Consider the following 20417-nt stretch of genomic DNA (forward strand, 5'->3'; position numbering starts at 1 on the left):
TGAAAGTGCTCGATGTTACGGTAATGCATATCGGTAATTTACGAAGCCCTGGTTCACTCTGTAGCATTGCGCGGCTCGGTCGTAGATATTTTTGGCAAGTCTGTTGGAGTCCATATATAATTAAGTGTTCATTAAAGTGCGAGTTAAAATAAAAACAAACAGCTAAAACACTGCTTGGAGAAGAATTGCTTAGAAAGCAATAAAAAATAAACATAGTAAGTCATGGAAAATGCCCACATTCCCACACACACATACCAATACCATACCAATGCAAAGCCATGCGAATTTGCCAATTTGTGGCTCTGTGTTAAAACATTTATTAAATTGTCGCAATATTATTTGCAACACAAAATACCTATGTACGTACATATGAATGTATAACTGTATGTGTATGTGAGTATGTGCTATAGTTTTTTTTTTGTAATATTAAATGGGCAATGTGTTGCTGCCGGTTGTTCGGCGCGGGCGACAATGGCGGGCATATGCACACACAGGCATAGATATATATACGTACATATGTATGTATGTGCATGTACAGAGAGAACGCACACACAGGTGAATGAACTTTTTTGCGTTGTTTTGTAATCTTTATTTTCTGTTGCCGTGTTGTGTATGCGCATTTTGTAATTGTTTTTAGCGAACGCGCGCGCAAACAAAACACACATGGCGTTATTTTCCGTATTCGCGTACTCTCTGGCATTGTCTGTCTACTCTATAGTTTTTCCTTTATTGCCGCCCCTAGCGCTGCCGTTGCAAGAACGGCTGTTGCCGCCATTCTGCGCGCCCTGCGGCAGCGACAATTTTTTGTTGTTGTTGCAGCTGCAACATACAGTTATTATTATTGGTCTTGGTTGCTCTTTGGCGCGTCTTTGGCAATGCTTTTTTATACCCTGCCAAAAAGTGTATATTAGTTTAGTGCGAATGTATGCAGCACAGAAATGTGCATACATATATGTATGTATGAGGCAGGTGCTCTTTATATGGGAGCGATCGAGTTTTTCGAAGCACCACCCATTCCCCACTAATGACGTTTTTTACATTTATTGAAATTTCGATCGATTCCAATAAACATTAAAAATTGCATTTAAAACTTTAAAAAAAAAAATTAATGAAAGGGGTACAAAATTCAGACTTTCCATTTATGTTTAAATTAACTTTTGCCTGCATTTTACAATAAGATAACAAGCATTGTGAAATTGTCGCACATGTTTATATTCTCCCCTTTTCTTTATCTTCCTCCCTCTCGCTCTCTCTTTGCAATGTTTTTTTTTTGTCAAGTCATTTGCATGTTTGTTTAATTTGTTGCCACAGCCGCAAAACCTCAAATTTGCAATACATTTTTGAACGAAATTTTTCGTATTAATTTTTGGCACATTACATGGAGTAGAAAACATTTTATTTGCACAGTGGAGCAAGTTCTATTTACCATCACTTACCCGAACAGGTGAAGAAAAAGACGAAATATTTTAACGTTTTCAGAAGAAAATCATTTGTTTTTTGTTTTTGTATTTAAATAACTTCCATTTCATTTGTTCAAGGCAAAGCGTTTGCATAAAAATACACTTATTTTTGTTTGTTTTACACTTTTAGCATATGTATGTATGTTTGTTTCTGGTACGTACAAATAATTTGTTAATGTGTCTGTTGTTTTTCAAACCATAATCTAAAGCACTATATTTTTGATAACTTGTTTTACCAACTTGAAATTGGGACCTACTTTGCTTTATCATATTTCCTATTGTAACTATATATGTGTGCTTCTTTGTCTTCTTCTGTACAACTGTACTTTCTTCCTAGATATATTGAATCGATCTTAAGTTTAGCTACTTGTAGTATGTTGATCTGTGTATAAGTTGTTCTTGTTGTGGTTTTTACTGTAGTAATTGGTTTCAAGCATTTCTAACTAAGCGCTTTAAACGTTATCCAAAGCAAAAGCTCATAAGGCAGTCGATACACCCTTGCAAAGCAATTATAAATATATGTATATAGTATTTACTCGTATAAAGTATAGATCCTGTATTATAGATGGATCATTAGCGTAAGTAGCTTTGATTGGAACGATACCTACAATCTGCACATATGAAATACGAATACATACAAACGTACGAGTATATGCCTCCAAACCTCAAACCAAATCAGTAGATCATAAGATTCGGAGAAGGAAATGCGAACACAGTTTCAAAATAATAGAGTCATGAAAACTAATTTGAATATTTGGGATTCTATCTTATTGCCTGAACAAATCTATGGCGGGTTATTAAATCAAATCGGCCGATAATATACATACTTGCAAGGGCATACATACTTCGGCATGCCAAAGTTCAGAATATTTTATATAATAATAAGAAATTAATATTACACAACAGATAAAATTGCGCGTATGTGTGTGCGTAGGAGTGTATATATATAATCAAGTATTAAAGGTAGTGTGTATACAAAAAATTGTGTAAAGATAGTCGTAAGTCGTAAATTTAATTTACAATCAAAGTTTGAGACATAATTACTGCATTAAGCATACATAATTATAAGTTAGGTAAATGTTTATAACGTATATGTATAATTAATGTATATATATTTATATATAAGAACAAGGCATTTGCTTTTGAGTTTTTAGTACATTTTCGAGGCATAAATAATTATGTGGGGCGCAGAATCGATAGGGTCTGTAAAGTACAGAGCCATGCAGACGAATGTAAAGTACAGCACTTGGTACAGTACAGTAAATACAAGTTATGTACTTGTTTCAGTAAAATAAAGTACTGAAGTACGAACCCAGAAAATAGAGCCAAGTTAGGGGTTTAAGTACAGAGTTAGAGCCATTCAAGAAAAGAGTGTGCTTTAAACTTAGTGCTGAGAGCTCTGATCAGTTTGCAGTTCCAGCTTCTTCTCTTACAATATGTACTTCCCCTTGCCCCGATGCTCCATGTGCCGCGTCGACGACGTTGCAGTGGCTGCAGCCAGCAGGAAACTGGAGCTACCGCCACTGCTGCTGGTGGTGCTGCCATAGCTTCCATAGCTGGCATAGCCATAGCCGCCGAGCGGCAGGGCGTTTAGCTAAATCATGAGCGCCGAGAAGGGGTTGTAGCGCATTATCTTCGATAGAAGAATCCACAACACTGATGTGATGGCACACAAAACGACACCGCCCCAGCCCAAGTCCAGACTCCACGATGTTAGGAATATGCGTGCGCCCAGCAAGGGCTTAGCCATAATAGCCACGCCCCCCGGACGTGCCACAATGCCATCGACGGTTCCATCGTAGTCGCTATCGAGCATGGGGCGGCCTTGTTGCCGTTTAAAGTGTATAATCATGAGCGTGAAGAGCGCAAAGAGTGCTAGCAGCGATCGGGAAAGAGAGAGAGTCAAATTAGTCTGTTATTTCGGAAGGTACAGCTTTCCACTCACCTGCCAACAAATACATAACGCCTGTGATCAGAATGGCACTGATTTGACGCTGACAAACACCAAAGGCGCCCACCAGAGCCGCGCTGCCCAATATAATGAGGCAGACTAGTGAGCAGGATATGGAGAGATTTTGCATTCCTGTGCCAACATTTAAATTAGTTTTTCTTTTTACATAAAGACTGAGTTCAATAATACAATGCATAGGATCGGGCATTATGTATGTAAGACTGAAGCTACGTGAAAATGGAATTAGCAAAGGCGCTGTGATGGGATTGTACGAATAAAAGCTATGGGGGAGAATATTTCATCACTTCAGCCGTTATTTCACTAAAAATTGAAAATTCGAAAGAATAAAATTATTTTTATTCTTGCATATTTGTTACTTGCATTTCAATTGAAATAGAGCTGTTTTGAATTCTTTAATTTAAATACTCATTTGTTATCATTCGGAATGAAAACATTCGAAAACGCAAGCTATTACGATTTAATTTGGAAACGCGCTTTTCGTTTCAGTTTTTAAACTAAGCGTAAATGAGAGCGGGCGTTTTTATTTTCTAATGCTCTCATCAGTTATAGATTCCTAGACTCAGACTGATTCAGTTTTGATTTCACATAATTAAGGCGGATTCGGAATTGCGAGCAGACCTGATTTGTTTTGTGAAAAGTTCATTTCGAAACTATTATGTACATCCTGTCAGCTCCCATTGCCTGTATTTCATTTCAAAGATTTCTTGAATAATGAACTTTCTAATGGCCAACTATTAAAACACCTGTGTAGCCAATTACCCAATGGATTGCCAATGCTCGGCAATTAAATCCCAGCCGGGCCCTTCTGCACAAAACTAATTCTCCCAAATCCAAAGTGGCAATTACAATTTACAACGCTTGGCGATAAGCGAAAGGACACAGGCCGGGTTTGGGCGTACAAAACCGCATGATGACCCCATTGCTAAATGGCGGGGGTCGTTGTTGGAGTTGTTGCTGCCACACGGACATGTGTCATGTATATACTATATATAATATATATAGTACTCGTATGTCATGATATTGACAATTGTCCAGCGACAAAAAATACACGAAAAAATGAAACCACAAACCCTACTTCGATGCCTGCCCGATTGTGAACTGTGTGGGGTAATTACTATATAGTTCCAGTTGTCTGTTCGGTCAAGGACGTTCAGACAGCAACTTTTTTGTTGTTGTTGTCGCTAGCTGTGTCTGATGTGCCCCACAGGGATTAGCAGCGAACAGCTTTGTTCGAGATTGGTTGGGATTTGATGTAATGACCTGTGAAGTGTGCGATGGCGGAAATTGTACAATTCTAAAGCCAGATGAGTGTAGTGAGTGCCAGTGAGCGGGTGATGTGAAGAAGCGTACAGATATTGCTTTAGAAATTTGAAAAAGTCTTTAGTTTTGCTTGCTGGTCGATCTACATACATCTAGTGACGTCTAGGGTACAACCTACATAGTACATACATTAAAGTTAGTGTGGGGAGTGTGGGTGGCTGAAAGAGTTCAACAGAAAATCGAATTATAATAAAAAAAGGTGCAACTAAAGCGAATTAAACCAATAGATGCTACATAACTATTTAGAATAAGTAAATACAGGTACAATAAATCCGTAAAAAGTACTGTTACTCTATTGGATTCGTATTAGATTTCATTAAATACCAATTCCTAAAGGACTGTTGTATGATACCCTTAAAATAGGTCAATCGAATGTAACAGGCTAATGGAAAATTACATTTTTTTTCTCAAACATTAAAACTTTGGTGAAAGCTGCAAACTGGAAGCATATTAATTAGGGCTTACAGGCGGAAATCGCTTTATAGGTCGGTTATTAATGAACCTGCAACATACACTTTTTCATATATATGTTAATTGAATAAATGAATAAAATCATAATTAAGTTCAAATAACGTAATTCCATTCAAACGTAATGACGATTCTATGTGCCAGACTAGGCTTAGAAACTACTGGGATCTTCTTTCTATATTTCGAAGTCTATCCTTTAAAGTTAATATCTAATACAAGTGATTGGATGAAGAACTTTATTTTCAACTTTTTCTATTCCATTCATTTGTTGTAGATTCGTTCATTTCGTTGTAGTTTTATAATTGGGTTAAGTATCCATAAAAACAAACACAATTTTCAAAGAGAAATCCATTGAAAAAAAATCCGAATATCTATTTTGGTTACACTATCGAAATGTGATCTTCGTGAAGCATTAATAAGGTTGCTTTTTCGATATCCCTAAAATTGGGGAATATGCAGGATAGACTGATCTAACCTGTTTATAGTATATTAATATCCGTTTGACAATTTAAATTGCAGCTGCAACAATATGTCCGCTGAAGCCAAATCAATTGTAGCTGCTGCAGATGCATCGCCAGTTAAAGAGGTTGTGAAGGAGGTGGCTACTCAGGTTAAAGAAGTTGCTGCTGCCGCAGCTGAGGCCGTTGCTGCAGATACTACTCCCAATGCCGATGGAAAGGCAGCGCCGGCAGCAGATGCAGAAGCTGCGGTTGTTCCCGAGCAAAGCCGAGGAGAGAAAATAATTCAAGCCAAGGAGTTGTTCAGCCAAGGATCGCGGAATTTCTTGGTGAAGAACTATGATGATGCAGCCGACGAGTTGAGTCAGGTTTGTCAGATTTACGAGGAACTGTATGGTGAGCTTTGCGACGAGCTCGGCCAGCCGTTGTTGTTGTAAGTAGTGAGCCTATTTATCGCTTTAAACGCAGAGTCTAAGCTGTGGGATTTTTTAAATAGATACGCCAAGTCGTTGATTGCTGTGGCTTTGGATGAGAATAAAGTGATTGATGTGCCCGATGAGGACGACATTGACGATGATGATGATGATGAGGAGGAAGCTGCAGCCGCTGAAGAGCCGCAGCAGAAACCAGCCGCAAAAAAAGAAGCCAATGGGGCAGCGAGCACCACAAATGGCAGCAAACTGTCAAGCATTAAAGAGAGCGCTGCAGACGAGGCCGATTCCACAGGTGATGCAGAGAAACCGAAGCCAGAGAGCAAGCCCACTGGCTCGGACGAGGTGAGCAGCAGCGATGCAAACGCGGATGCTGCAGCAGCCAGCAGCAACGGGAGCAACGATGATGAGCGGCCAAGCACATCCAATGGCGAAGCCACGGCCAGCACCAGCAATGGGGCGGCACCTGCCAGTGTGGCTGTGGATGACGAACAGATGGAAGACGAGAACGAGGAGGGGGTTAGCAGCAATTTGCAGCTGGCCTGGGAGCTTCTCGAGGCGGCGGCCAAGATATTCGCTCGTCAAGGACTCAGTGGATTACCCTATCTGGCTGATGTGCAAACGGAGCTCGCCAATATTGAGTTTGAGAATGGCATATTCGATGCAGCACGCGGGGATTATGGTTAGTTTTTCAATGGTGGCTATTCAATGATTCCATATTTATTCAATTATTCTATTTTACTTTGCAGAGAAAGCCTTAAAAATTCATGGGGAGTTGCCCAGCAAGAATCGGCGTGTGCTGGCCGAGCTCCACTACAAGATTGGACTCACCTATTTGATGCAGCAGTTGAACAAAGAAGGCGCAGCGGCGCTGCGCAACTCAAGCGCCTTAATTGAGGAGGAAATTGCGCACATCCAGGGCAAGGAGACAACGCCCAGTGAGCGCGAAAAGAACAACATACTCGATTTGGAAGAGACCAGACAGGAGATAATGGCAAAGATACAGGAAATCGAAGAGATGCAGGCACAGGTGAGTCGTTTCCTCCATTTCCCGAGAGAGTGCTCTTCAATATTAATTTTTGTTTTATCGTAGACAATTGCTGAGGTCCGTGCTGCCCTCGACAGTTACATCAAGCCTATGAGTAGCAGCAGCAGCAGCGGTGGCGCCAACGCTGGAGATGCTGCCGCCTCGTCGTCAACTTCCAGCAATGGGGCAGCCAGCTCATCGTCATCAACATTATCGTCGACGGCAAAAGGTATGGCTGCCTCATCTTCAGCCATTAGCAGCAGCTCCAAGCCCACAGATATTACACATTTAATAAAGCGCAAGAAGCCCGAGGAGCCCAATTCTGAGGCCGAGGCATTGTGCTCGCCGGCAAAACGTGCGGCGGTTTAAGGCAGACGCACACACACACATTCATTCCAGTTCAATCCATACAACAACTACTTAAATTCACACACAACCACACATACACCTGCAACCCTCCGTGTTCCCATACACACTCACAATCTATTTATGCTACTTGTTTGCTGTTTTTTCTACAAGATTTCCTAAGTCTATAAGTTAGAATCACAATTAGTGCTAAGTGCGTACGTCAAGAAAAAAGTAATGATAATAATATTTTATATTAAAAAAAAAAACAAAAAACGAAGTAAAAACAAAAAAAATCAATTCATCAATAAAAGTGAAATATGCTACAAAGCAACAAAAGGACTTGGTGGAATGGAGGGTGTGGATTGAAGGATTGTACCATACGTACTCAGATGCGGCTGCAGTGTGACCTGAGACTCACTGTGCTGCCAATCGTTGCGTTGCTCCTCGCCCCGCGCGTTCTCCATTGATCCGGCCAAATAGTTAACACAGGGCGGGGCGCCTCGCGGAAATTTCGGGTTGCGACGCAGCTCTTGCAACTGCTGCATCGGCAAATTGATGCACAGCGTCCAAATGCCACCATACATGGGCACGAGGAACACAGAATCGCGACGAAACCGGTGATCAGCTGAAAATATCAAATGGAATAAATGTATTTCTTATTGTGGGACTGAAATTGGGCCAACACATTTTCTTTAGAGAAAACCCCCAATAATTATATATCTAGCATACAAGTAGTAGCTGTTTCCAAATACACAAAATAATTATGTTCTTATTTGGAAATATCGTTTTTTTTAGATTCAATTCAGATTTTCGTAAAAAGAAAGGCTGATAATGGCATAAACTTTTATAAGATAGATTTCGGAAACAAATACTAAAATAAATGAATTATTTGTTTCAAAGCTCCCGGAATATCAATGATGTATTGCAAAGTTTCTGAAAAAAAGTTAACCATTGCACGATAGTCCCCCTCCTTGCTCTAAAGATTCTTGTTAAAATGCACGATCAACGAAGCTACGTATTAAAGATATTTGTGCAGCCAGATACCAATACAACACCAAATAAATCTGTTAACGACTAATATTAGTTCAAATAGTGAGTTATTCGAAAATACTTATGGGTACACTTTTTGCCAGTAGATTAAATTGTTTATTTTTAATACAATTTCTGAAGATTGGGAGTTCACTTCACGCCTTCATTAATCAGATTTTGTCGTTCTTTGTAAAGCCACTGCAATTCACTTCTGCGAGATTTAAATTAATTTGCCCTACTCCATTTAACTTCTTCCGCATCTAAGCTCTTGAACAGTATTCAGTTGCCTTGTCCTTGCAAGCTGGGTTAGGTCTTAAAATCCAAACTCAGCTTACAATCTTCTTTCATGTGGATCGTGAGTGCGTTTCAGTGTGCCCACATAGAAGAAATGCAAGAAAATGTAAATATTTAGTATTAATACGCTATCACGTGCTGGTCACACTTTTAAATTCACCGACGGCGCAAACTTTTAAATAGTCCTTGTAATTTAAAAAGTTGTATCTTCTTCTCAGATCAATTTTAAATTTTTAAAATATAGAAAGAAAGGACTTAACTCTTTCGCCATTAAATGTATAAAAGAACTCTTGTTTTCATTAGCCCGATTATTTTTAAAACATATTCAAAAGAAATTAACTATAACATTCTTTTCAAAATTTAATGAATTTTCTGGAAATCGCATTGCAGAAATCAGTTGAATTTCATAAAAAATCTAAAATTCCAATTGAAATCAAATATTATGGCATAAGAATATTTATCAATTTGGATTCAACTAATTTTAATTGAGCTCTTTTGCGTATTTAAAGAATTTTCGCCTACTTGCGATGTACTTTGGTACAGAGAATCAGGTTTAAAGGTCTTATAATGAAGAATAATAAATACTGCAAGTTTTTAAAACTAGCAAAAACCACCGCGCAATCCCTAACATTATGCTATATATTATCAAATTTGACTTACCACGCTTGTCTGGCTTCAGCATGGCCACTTGTTCGTCGAGCAGCCACTCCAGATGAAGTCCTGATCGATTCGAATAACGATCGAGGCTGTTGCGATCCCACGTCACATGCTCCCAGTGATCGGTCATGATGGCCGCGCACAGCATCGCCGTTGCACTGGTGGTCATGAGCAGGGTGACGAAGAGAAAGAGCACCGGGGGTGGACCCATGCAGCAGGTGGAGCAGCAGGCTCCAGCACCCACCGTGCTGCCCGCGTCCATGTGTGAACTTAGGGAGGTGGGCGTATCAAGGGCGTTGGCACTGCCGCGTCTCTGGATGACCTTAGCGCAACTATTCTGTCGCAACAAGATACTGTTACTGCGTCTCAGACTCTCGACAGCCGCCGCTGCTGCCGCTGTGGTTGCCGCTGCCGCGGAGCAGGCGTCGAATTGCAGAGAACCACAGCCCCCGACCACAGTCGAGGGATGCTCATAAATGCTGTTATGCCGACTCGGCGCAAAGTAATAGCACGTGGTCTGCCTTCCCGATGGCGCCTGCTGTTCCCCTACAAGCTGCGCAGAGGCTTCGGCCAACTCCTCATTGCTGGATGAGTAGACAATGGACTGCTTGAACTGATTAGAGTAGCAGTTCTGCTTAAAACTGCTGGCTCCAGGAATACCGACAGCGGCAGCAGCAGTGGCGTTTGTTGCTGTTGTTGTTGGCGGCTGTTGCACGTAAAGCGCCTCGTAGTCGTAATGATGGGGATTGCGATAAATAACCGGCCAGGAGCGTGTGGTCTTTGAGTTGTGGCTGTAGGTGGTGCTAACCAAGCCAGGATGCGAGGCTATTACGTTGCTGTTGTTGTTGTTGTTGTTGGCGTTGCTGCTGCTGGCAGCGGCAGCGAATTGCGAGTCCTCGACACTGCTCACCAGGGGCGTCAGTTCATTGGGTTCCTGTGCGTGAGAAACCAAATCAATTATTCTCAAAAGTATTAAACAAACTCTTTCATATTTGATCTTAATAAGCGAATAGGCCACAAGGTGTTATGAGAGTTGAATTTTGTATTTTGTTGTAATTAATCAGCCTTTTAAATACCCTATCTATCAATAAGAATGGAGTGATCTACATATGCCTTAATGAAATAAAATTTACTTGTGCTAATACATTATCTGTCTATCCTGGAATCTGATATAGAAGGCTGCTAATTGTTTTTAATAGTCTGGAAATCGTCCTTACCTGTGCTACGATAATGGCGCCACTTCCCTGCTGTAGTTCCTGTTGCTGTTCGAGCTGCTCGTTCGGCTGCGATTGTTCCAATTGTTGGCTGATAATCGTCGCCTGTTGGCGTTGTAAGACGTTCTTCGGACCGCTGCCGCTGCCACTGGCTTGTGGGTTGGTAGAGTTTGTGGGATCAGACGCCGTTAGTACACTGAAATCTTCCTCTTCGACCAATGTGGCCCCGCCCACTGTGGCAACTGAGGCTACGCCTATCCCTAGTCCTGGCGAGAAAATGCTGTTAGACGGCTGAGATCTGCTTCGCAGAAGGGTGAAATGTTTGGCTTGAGCATTGTTCTGATGTTGTTTCTGTTGTGAGTTCGGTGCTTCATGAACGGCTTGTTGTTGCGGTTGTTGTTGTTGCTGTTGTAGTTGCTGATAGTGAGTGCCACTCCCACTGGTGGGCGATGTGATGCTTACTTCCGGCACACAGCGTGCGGTCACTTTGTAGCGACTGCCGCTGCCGCTGCCGGCCATGGCCACGCCCACGCCCACACCGAGGCCGACGCCGCCAACACCGCCGCCCTTGGTGCGTACCAGTCATAAGTCGGTATCGCGTTTCTTAATCTTGTTCAGGCTCATGTGATTCGTGGTGTTGATTGAGGTTTGGTGTTGTTGGAAAGTGTTTGTTGTTGTTGTTTTTGTTATTGTTTTTATTGGCGCTTGATGATTTGATTGCTGATTGCTGATTGATGCACGTGTTGTTGCTGTTGTTGTTGTATTTGCGTTTGCGTACTAAAATTGTGTAGCGCCTAAGAGTCTACTATGCAAAATTATGTGCCGTTCCAATATAAAAAAGTCTACTTGGCGGCGTTTTGGTTTGCTTTTTACTGTAGTTGTAGTTATTGCTGTTGTTATTGTTATTGTTGTCTTATTTTTGTTGCTACTGTTACCAATTTACAGTTTAGTTTAATACATATAGTATGTATTTGATTCTACATTAGCGTTTGCAATTTGTTTGGTTTTTTTTTTTTTTTTTGATTAAGTAGCTTTGAAGCTATAATTGAAAGAAAAGAATTAGAGAAAAATCAAATGTACAGCAATTGTTGGAAGATCACAGTTATTGAGAAAAAGGGATACAAAGAGGTAAACATTATCATTACAGTGTTGCACAGTGCTATTAATCGATAATTGTACTGCAAGCTTCACCAATTGCCAAAACCTTAAAATTAAAAAAAACAACAACTAAAAGGCGTGCATAAATTGCGAAACAGGCAGTTGACAAAATGAATGACTGCAGACAAAAGACTATAGTATATGATGTGAATAATCAATGCTTTAATACATACATATGTGAGTATGTGAGAGAATGTGCTGCAAAAAGAATCGATTCAGAATCGACGTTATACTGTTTTCGTTTTTTTTTTTTTTTTAATTTAAATTATGCAGACAGTTTAACTTTTTCAAGCAACGATTACATTTTAGGCCATGGTCAGAGATAATTTCATTTCAAGAAGCAGCCCTGAACTAAGCACAATATAATTTGGCCGACATTTCCCTTCGTATTCGAGTGCCAAATGGAATTGCTTGAAATTCAATTGTATAGAGTCGCCAATCCCATTCCAACGCTAGCCCACCCCAGCCTTCCCTCCTGGCAGGACCGTGCAATTGTTGCATTTTACATGAGGACTCCACTGGCTCAAGTCTGTCGCGGAAATCCGACTGCGGAACCCGAAAGCCAACTCGTCCGGACACAGAGCGTGCAAATTGAATTTGCTGTGTGTGTGCCATTACAGCAGAGCAGCTACTTACAGAAGCCGGCTATTTGTATACATACTCGTACGGGGCGCACGTCCTCTGGCCCCACATTACAGACAGGCCGTGCCGTGCCGTGCACCTGTGACCAGGTGTGCGATTTCTAGGCAACAGCAACATTAGCTGGCGCTGCATACTGGGACTGGAAGTGACATTTTTTAATCAGAGACCGCAAATAATGATTATTACGTTTTTTTTTAGCTTTTCTTAATAGTAGCTTTTAGAAAACGACGATTATACGAAAAGCTTTCTTTTAGGATTATCTATGCATATTCACCATGATTGAAACCCCTTATTTTTTATTCGTTCTCACAATATATATATTATAGCTCAAGCAATATGTAATCATAATCAAAATTTTTGAGCAAAAAAATAAAACTCATAAAATAATAATTATGCTTTAAGCTTTACTTTTTTTTTATCAAATATAAAACTCCAGTATATTGTAAGAGAATTAATCAAATTAAAAAAGAAATAGTATTTTGTAATTTTTATAATGACACTTATATTGATTATAGTCCCTGTTTTGAATACAACATTTAGATCAAAATGATGACAATAGGTTCTGAAAATTTAAATTTAAATTTGGATGCCACTTTCTCGACTTGTATCTTATAATATTGAGATTTGTTACAAAATAGAACTCGCCCTATTTTTTTATTTTTGCTTTAAGTCAAATAATTTGGATGCCACTTTCTCGACTTGTATTTTACAATATTGAAATTTTTCTAGTACGTTAGCAGTAGCAAAGAGCTCTAAGTAGACAGAATAGTAACAAAGTTTCCTAGTATATAAATTATATAATTTATGAAAGGACAGGCAATTCTATAATTTATGAATACTTATTTACATAAAAATGTTGGTCCTGACTATGACTGTCGCAATTTTTAAAACTGTTTACTTTACACACTTCTATGTAAATATAAAAGCATTTTAGAGTCTACTTTTATTTGTCAACTTTTTGATAAGTAATATTGCATTTTGAACCATAGTGCATTGTTCGTCGACCAAAAGGTATATACGCGGTTTCTAGTTTTACATTTTTTTTTTTTTAGCGGTCAACGAGTTGTAACTTTTTCAAAAGCATATTTTGTGGCTTTAGGCCCAAAAGTGGTTCGTTTGGTTTTACTTCGTGGTTGGCGCGCATGTTGGTTTGTTATTTAATTACCGTGTTTTCTATGCGTACAATATAATACATACATATATATGGCAGCTATGCGCAATTTAAAACTAGACTGAAATAAAACAAAAACTACTTCATAACATATTGGCTAATCAGCGATATCACCCAATCCCTAGTTGCTTCACTGCCTCCATCGAACAATTTCTTAACTCTTGCTTTTAAATTTTTAATGCAAACGACGGAAACAAATGAAGAACTTTGTTTCTGTTCATTTACATAATTAATGCGATCCGCACGTGTATGAAAATGTGTGGGTATGCGTGAGTGTTGATGTGTGTGGGTGCAAGCTGCTTTAGATAAATAAGTACACTCATATATATACATATAAACGAGTATCTATAGTGCCTGGGCACGCACATTAGCAGGCCATTGGGCGCAGCTTGAACTGAAATTAATTAACACGCATATTAAATGGGGCCAACGGAGCAGGTGAGGGGGAGGGAAGGGCTGGAAATTGGCCGAATTTCAGGCCACTTGTGCATGCATGAAATTTGGGAAGGGCGTGTGAGATTCCAAGGACAGTGCCGCCTCCAAGGGGACAATGAGAATTGTCTTTCAATTTTTAAAACGAAAAATAGTTATGAGAAACTAGCAGCAGCTGGTGTATAATAAATGGAGAGTTTTCACACAGTTGTTTGTGTAAATAATACATACATGTACTATATATAGGAACAAAGTCGCATCTGGTCCATCACCAGGTCGACTGGACACTACATGATTATTGAAACTAATACAAGGCAAATAAAACCAAACGGCTACACTTCGATGACGATGTAAGAATGGCGCTAGACTGGAGGAACCCCCAAGGAGGCAAGCGGGTCCGTAGACCTAAGACGACAACCTGGCGGCTGACCAGCCTTCAGGAATTATCCCAGAACAACATCACATGGGACACAGCTAGACAGGCGGCTAGAAGTGCAGATGGATGGAAAGTTCTTGTAGAGTAAAAAGTAATAACAAAAAAAGAAAACAAGAGAGAACGCTACAGTCGAGCAAGCCCGACAGTAAAATAGCCTGTACTCTCCACAAAAAGGAAAAATTAAAAAAAAAAAAAATTTTAAAAAAATTAAATTATTAAAAAAATGAATGAATTAATTAATTAAAATAATTAATTAAATTAAATTAGAATACATGTTTATGTTCAGTTTAAACAGCATACATTTACATCACGTACCTATGCGTGTTTATATGCGTGTATGTATGCAGCACAAAGTTAAACCAAAGCAGCAACAACAGCTGCGGGCAGCGCTGCCGACAGAGCTGCAGGCAGCGCATGAGCAGCGATTTTACTTATGGCTATAACTTTCTTCAGAATTGATCTATCATGATGAAATTTGGCACACGGACACATTAGTACTAACTGGATGTACCTACCAAATTTTAAATTCCAAATTTTTAAATTCCGAGAATTACGGAAGTTATAAGAAAAAATACGAATTGCGGGGGAGTGGGGGGGTGTATCAGAAAAAATAAACAAACTCGTTCTGCCTAGGGCTTATAGGAACCTTGATACCAATTTTGGTTATCCTAGCTCTTGTACTTACTGAGATCCTTGCGCTCATACAGACAGACGGACAGACGGACAGACGGACATGGCTATATGGACTCGTCTTCTCATCCTGATCAAGAATATATATACTTTGTGGGGTCTGCCACGCCTCCTTCTGTGTGTTACATACATGCGCACAAAACTAGTATAGCCTTTCACCCTTTGGGTACAGGCTATAAAAAAGGGAACAAATGGCCTGCTTCGAAATGCGTTTGAAAAAGTACAGATTTACATTCCTTCATATAGTAAGTGTGTGTATTCAAATCACAAATACATAACAATGTATATATAACAATATATATATATATATATATATAGATATATATATATATATATATATATATATATATATATATATATATATATATATATATATATATATATATATATATATATATATATATATGTATATAAACATTACAAATTTTTATTCAGAAAGATTATCTTATCAATATTTGAGCTAAGAAGCCGAGTACGTCGCTCATTTAAAATATGTCCAGAAGTGGAAAAAACTCGTTCGCTTGTTGCAGAGCTGACAGGGATATTGAGTATATGCCTTGATAATTGCCTTAGCATTTTAAATTTTGTTGCTTTTTTCCAGAATGTTAGCACACAAATTCCTGGATCAACAACACTACTTATATAGTCATCTATTTCAATATCCATTCTTGACCTGTCCAATTTAATTTTTTTTTTTTGTTTTTGAATTATTAGTGTCCAAAAATTCAGAAAAGTCGTGTTGACTATTGGGTGCTTCGTTTTCTGATTCAAGTGTTAAATCGTTATTTAAGCTATCATCGATTTTAGTGTTCTTTCGTGTTTCCTCGTGCGTGTTTTGTCGTGCCTTTTTGGCTCAACACGAACACGCACGGCCACGCACGAAATCGGAATTTACAACACGAACACGCGGGCCCACGCGTGGCACGAAGTGCCACGACAAAAAACACGGCCCGTGCCCAACTCTAACACACACACACACCCTCTCGCCATCAGACCTGCCTTATACAGCATTCTGTTTACACTCCTGTTTGTACAGGTTTAATGAAAAAACCTGCGCTACACGTAACTACAAATACTTGTGTATATGAAGACACTCAGGCAGCCATTTACACACATTTATATTCCATAAGCACACACATGTGCATGTGTGTGTGTGCATTTGTTTGTGTGGGTGCATGCATGCAACAATTGCGACCACACATTTAAGCCTGTGAAGTAGGCTTAAGCCAAGCAGTGCGGCTTTTTATGCCTGTAATTAAAACGGCACTTCATTGCACGCACACACATGCTTCTCTCTCTCTCACACACACACACACGCACACCCACACACCTGAGACTCATGCTTATGATGACTGTGTGCGTCTCTCAAGTGACAAGCAAGTTGATTGCGCACCGCTGTTGTTGTTGTTGTTACTCTGCTGGGGCTGTACTTTTTATGTTGTTGTTGCTGTTGTTGTTGCCTGGCGACGACGTCTGTTGCCTGGCAATTATCTGTGGCCCAACATTTGCCCAAAGGGGTCATAAGGCATTAGGAGCCGCCAACAGTGCAGGCTAGTGATGGGTGCGTGATAGAAGGTGGCATGAATGTGGGGTTTTTGCAAAGATGAGATACAAATAAAAGATATTTTATTTTCACTTGAAATGATGTCAGCACACACTAATACTTGTATTATAGCGAACTTAATCGAGATGTTGTTATGCCAATCGAGAAGTTCTTGAAACACACTTCAAAGAAATATAGCTTGTTTTAATTCTATACATTAATATGAAATGAAATACTTATTAATAATTTAATAATACAAGTATATCCAAAGTAGACATAAAATAAATACATATTTTCCCTGCGAATAACAATAACAATCTGACTATGGGAATACCGATAAGCTAAGACAATAATCGATAACTATACAGAGTCGTTAGAATGGTTTTCAATATACAATAATTAATCAATATACCCCTTGTAGAAGGTGTAGAAAAATACGCGGCAGCTCTCTACACACTGTCAGCAATCCGATTCGAGTGAGAGAATAATTTGCCAAAACCTTTGCCTTCCTCGCTTTACACAATTAAAGCTACCTAATGTTAATTTATTTTATTAATTTTAAATTTTTAATTTATTTTTTGAAAAGCATTCCGAATATTTCTGAGTCTTTTGAATTTACTCCGTGAGTTGCATTCGTTTAATTGAAGAATTATTAAAGCTTTGTTCCAAACTCATGACTGCTATCACGCACTCATCTCTACGCCACAGAGAGCAGACAGCTCCACAGTAGCTTGCTGGTGTTTTTTTTTTCCACAGTTGTTGTTTGTATAATTATGTATGTGAGTGTGTGTTTGTGTATGCGTAGATTGTATAAATGACGCAATGGAAATGAAAAATGTGTGGCCATAAAAAATCCGTTGCCTGCTTCTGAGCGCACCGCCTGCAAATTGCACACAATTTCAAAAGAAAAGTAAGAATGAACAGTTTGTGCTTATTTTCATGGCTTTGCGCTTTTAATTTTGTTGCCAGTTAAGTTCAGCTTGGCGGTTTAGTTTGCTGCAATTTCAGCAGCTGGGCCCCCAAAAACTTTTCACTGCTGCCAAATCGCTGAGTTATTTATTTATTTACATAGCTCTACTGTTGCTGGTGTTGTTGTTTTTGTTGTTGCTGCAACCAACCCATGCAAAAGTTTGCGCAACAAAGTTGGCAGCTAATTAAAAGTAATGCGCAATTTCTTGTTAATTAATGGGTTCCATCGGACGACTGAGCGCCCGATTTTGTTAAAACTTAGTATAAAAATATTCAAATGAGCAACTCTCGCTAACGCTTGTGGACAACAAATTATTGCCATCACATCAGCTATAACATGTCGTTCTCAACTATAACCTATAATTTAATCACATATTCAACGTTTTATGCATGCATATAAGTATTAATATTTATGCCATGGAGTAATGGCGACATTTGCTCAAATGTCGCAAATGATAGTACACGGTACTATATGTATACATTTCAGCTAAATTAATGGTTTCACGTTCACACATATATGCACATATAAACCGAGTTTATGGGAACACAAGCTTTAACGGCAGCATTGGCTACAAAAAGTGGATAACAGCAGTGAGTTTTGTGAAAAGGCAGCAGCGCATGACACAACTACAAACACACATACTACTCGTATACATATGTACATAGATACAAGTATATATAGCTATGTCGAATATTCACAGATATAAATGCCGAGTACAAACAAACAATTTCACTCTAATTGCGAGCATGCAGAAAATAATGAAATTAAATAGTAATGCCATTGCGAAATTTTCAGTTGTATATGGAAGGCAAATAGTTTCGACGTTAAGAAAGCATTTAATGGCAAAATAAACATCATAAAAAACATTTAAAGCAGTCGATTGCAGTTTTCAACTGTATTCTTTAAAAGCAAATTGCACGAATCACTAATTACAAGAAGCCTTAATTCATATTAAATTTAGATTTCATAAAGCAATTTTTTCATTCAATCGACAAAGACTTTACAAAACTTGTTATTTGCACATTTTCCTTTGTATTCTTATATACGTTTCTTTTCTTAGCGATATTACTAACAATATTGGATAAAATCAATGTAAAAGGTAAATTAAACTGATTGATTAGCATTGCAATTTATTTTGTGGCACAGCTATAGGGAGACATATTTCAAAATAAGAAAGCGTCCTTAAATTTAAAGATAGAAAGTACAGCTTCTATCAAGTGATTGAGTAATGTTTGAAGACTAAAGCCAAGCTAGGAGTTATGTTGAAATTGAAAAATAAACGAAATAACTTGCGAGGGACAGAACTAATGTAAAAGGAGTATGATTTTACTAAATGAATTTTTTAAAAAGCAGAAACGTTTCGTCGTCTATGTTTCAAATTTTACTCTAAACATAAAAATAATATACCTGTATAGTATATATTGTTGCGAATAAAAGTTAACTTCAATGGGTAGGCCGCAGTTTTGGAGGCTAACTTTAAAATATTTATTGCGTGAATATCTTACGTTCTTCTCAGATCGATGTCTTAATTCATAATGAAAGCATCAACAAGTAGAATAAATGTTTGCCAGTTGGGCCGATTGGTTAATAACTTCACAAGTGAAATACAAATAGACTGGAAGTAGTTTGCAACAGTGTGTAAGTAATGTTTTGCGAAGTTCGTATTGACAGCGGGAATATATCATGAATATTGATATCCTTTTCGTTTTTCACACTATGTTTGTATTTGCTGCTGGCTTTGTGAAATCGTCGCCTTTTGTTTGGCCAAGTTCTTTGGCCTATGACCTCATACGTACCAGTATGTGTGTAGTGGACATTCGGGGCGCCACTTTCACTGCCACAGTCACACACACACACACACACACACACACACACACACACACACACACGCACACAAACACATCGACACACATAACTTGGTCAATGCTGCTTGTCGTTCAACTTTGGCGTCACATGAGGCGTATACGCAACGTCTGCCAAAAATAAGCGCGCATTCAAGGTCGCCATTTTGCATTTACTTTTTGTTATTTATAACTGTGGCGCCTTGCAATTGCCAAAACGGACGAGCGGCCATTTTTACATTTGCCAGAGTAATTCTTTTTGTTTGCGCATATACTTTATGAGCATTTTGACTAAGTTCCAAGGATTGTGAAGCGCGAAGCACGCGCTCGCCTAGTTTTTCATTTGATTTCCATTCTGGCCATCTCTGTGGCTTGTTTGTCGGTCCAAGGCCAAAGCCATAAAGTTTTGCTTAACACGCGCAATGGCAGCTAGCGAAAGTTTTACTTAAGCCAGCGGGAAATTGAATAAATTCGAAGATGTTGACTTCCCTGCAAAGGAAATATACTCGGAAAATGTTCGAAATCAGACAAGAGCACAGGGTTATGACTTAAAAGACTATAGAAGAATTCATGAGATGTGTTGTGGTAACTGTTGAATTTTTCTAGTTAAGGGGAATAGCTTTTATGACACATACGAGGCTGTAACCTAAATATTCAGTTTATTCTAAATATCATATTAATTCATTGAATTATTTTCATAAGTGGAAAGACGAACTGCGATTGCGTCACAGAAATTAATTAAAAAAGCTAACCTAATTCAAAGTCCAATCTAAGCTGCTGCTAATCGATATCCCTTGTCAAGAAAATGAAATTTAGCTGCTGGATCAACTTAATTACTAATTAAGCAAGCCCATTT

The 20417-nt window shown here is 38.9% G+C and overlaps 2 protein-coding genes across 2 annotated transcripts; one reads left to right on the top strand and one right to left on the bottom strand.

The window, feature by feature from the left end:
- The first annotated feature begins 74 nt into the window (after positions 1 to 74).
- Positions 75 to 7802, top strand: LOC115623372 (protein NASP homolog). The gene is made up of 5 exons (XM_030517663.1): positions 75 to 215; positions 5740 to 6111; positions 6175 to 6791; positions 6859 to 7139; positions 7203 to 7802. Exons 2-5 carry the CDS (start codon positions 5750 to 5752, stop codon positions 7503 to 7505), a joined length of 1563 nt encoding a protein of 520 aa, XP_030373523.1. The 5' UTR covers positions 75 to 215; positions 5740 to 5749; the 3' UTR covers positions 7506 to 7802.
- On the bottom strand, positions 2598 to 11197 carry LOC115623759. The gene is made up of 5 exons (XM_030518294.1): positions 10682 to 11197; positions 9468 to 10398; positions 7870 to 8109; positions 3406 to 3543; positions 2598 to 3335 (listed from the first exon to the last, which is right to left on the bottom strand). Exons 1-5 carry the CDS (start codon positions 11195 to 11197, stop codon positions 3055 to 3057), a joined length of 2106 nt encoding a protein of 701 aa, XP_030374154.1. The 3' UTR covers positions 2598 to 3054.
- Between the last annotated feature and the right edge of the window lie 9220 nt (positions 11198 to 20417).

Source organism: Scaptodrosophila lebanonensis, unplaced genomic scaffold (genome assembly GCF_003285725.1).
Source record: "Scaptodrosophila lebanonensis strain 11010-0011.00,11010-0021.00 unplaced genomic scaffold, SlebRS2 tig00000053-arrow-pilon, whole genome shotgun sequence".
NCBI classification, from domain to species: domain Eukaryota; kingdom Metazoa; phylum Arthropoda; class Insecta; order Diptera; family Drosophilidae; genus Scaptodrosophila; species Scaptodrosophila lebanonensis.

Coding starts and splice junctions, on each gene's coding strand:
- LOC115623372 (XM_030517663.1), top strand. CDS start 5,750: ATGTCCGCTGAAGCCAAATCAATTGTAGCTGCTGCAGATGCATCGCCA. Junction 6,792..6,858: donor TGCAGCACGCGGGGATTATG/GTTAGTTTTTCA, acceptor TTTACTTTGCAG/AGAAAGCCTTAAAAATTCAT. Junction 7,140..7,202: donor TCGAAGAGATGCAGGCACAG/GTGAGTCGTTTC, acceptor GTTTTATCGTAG/ACAATTGCTGAGGTCCGTGC.
- LOC115623759 (XM_030518294.1), bottom strand. CDS start 11,197: ATGGCCGGCAGCGGCAGCGGCAGTCGCTACAAAGTGACCGCACGCTGT. Junction 8,110..9,467: donor GCTGAAGCCAGACAAGCGTG/GTAAGTCAAATT, acceptor TGATATTTTCAG/CTGATCACCGGTTTCGTCGC. Junction 3,336..3,405: donor CGTTATGTATTTGTTGGCAG/GTGAGTGGAAAG, acceptor GATCGCTGCTAG/CACTCTTTGCGCTCTTCACG.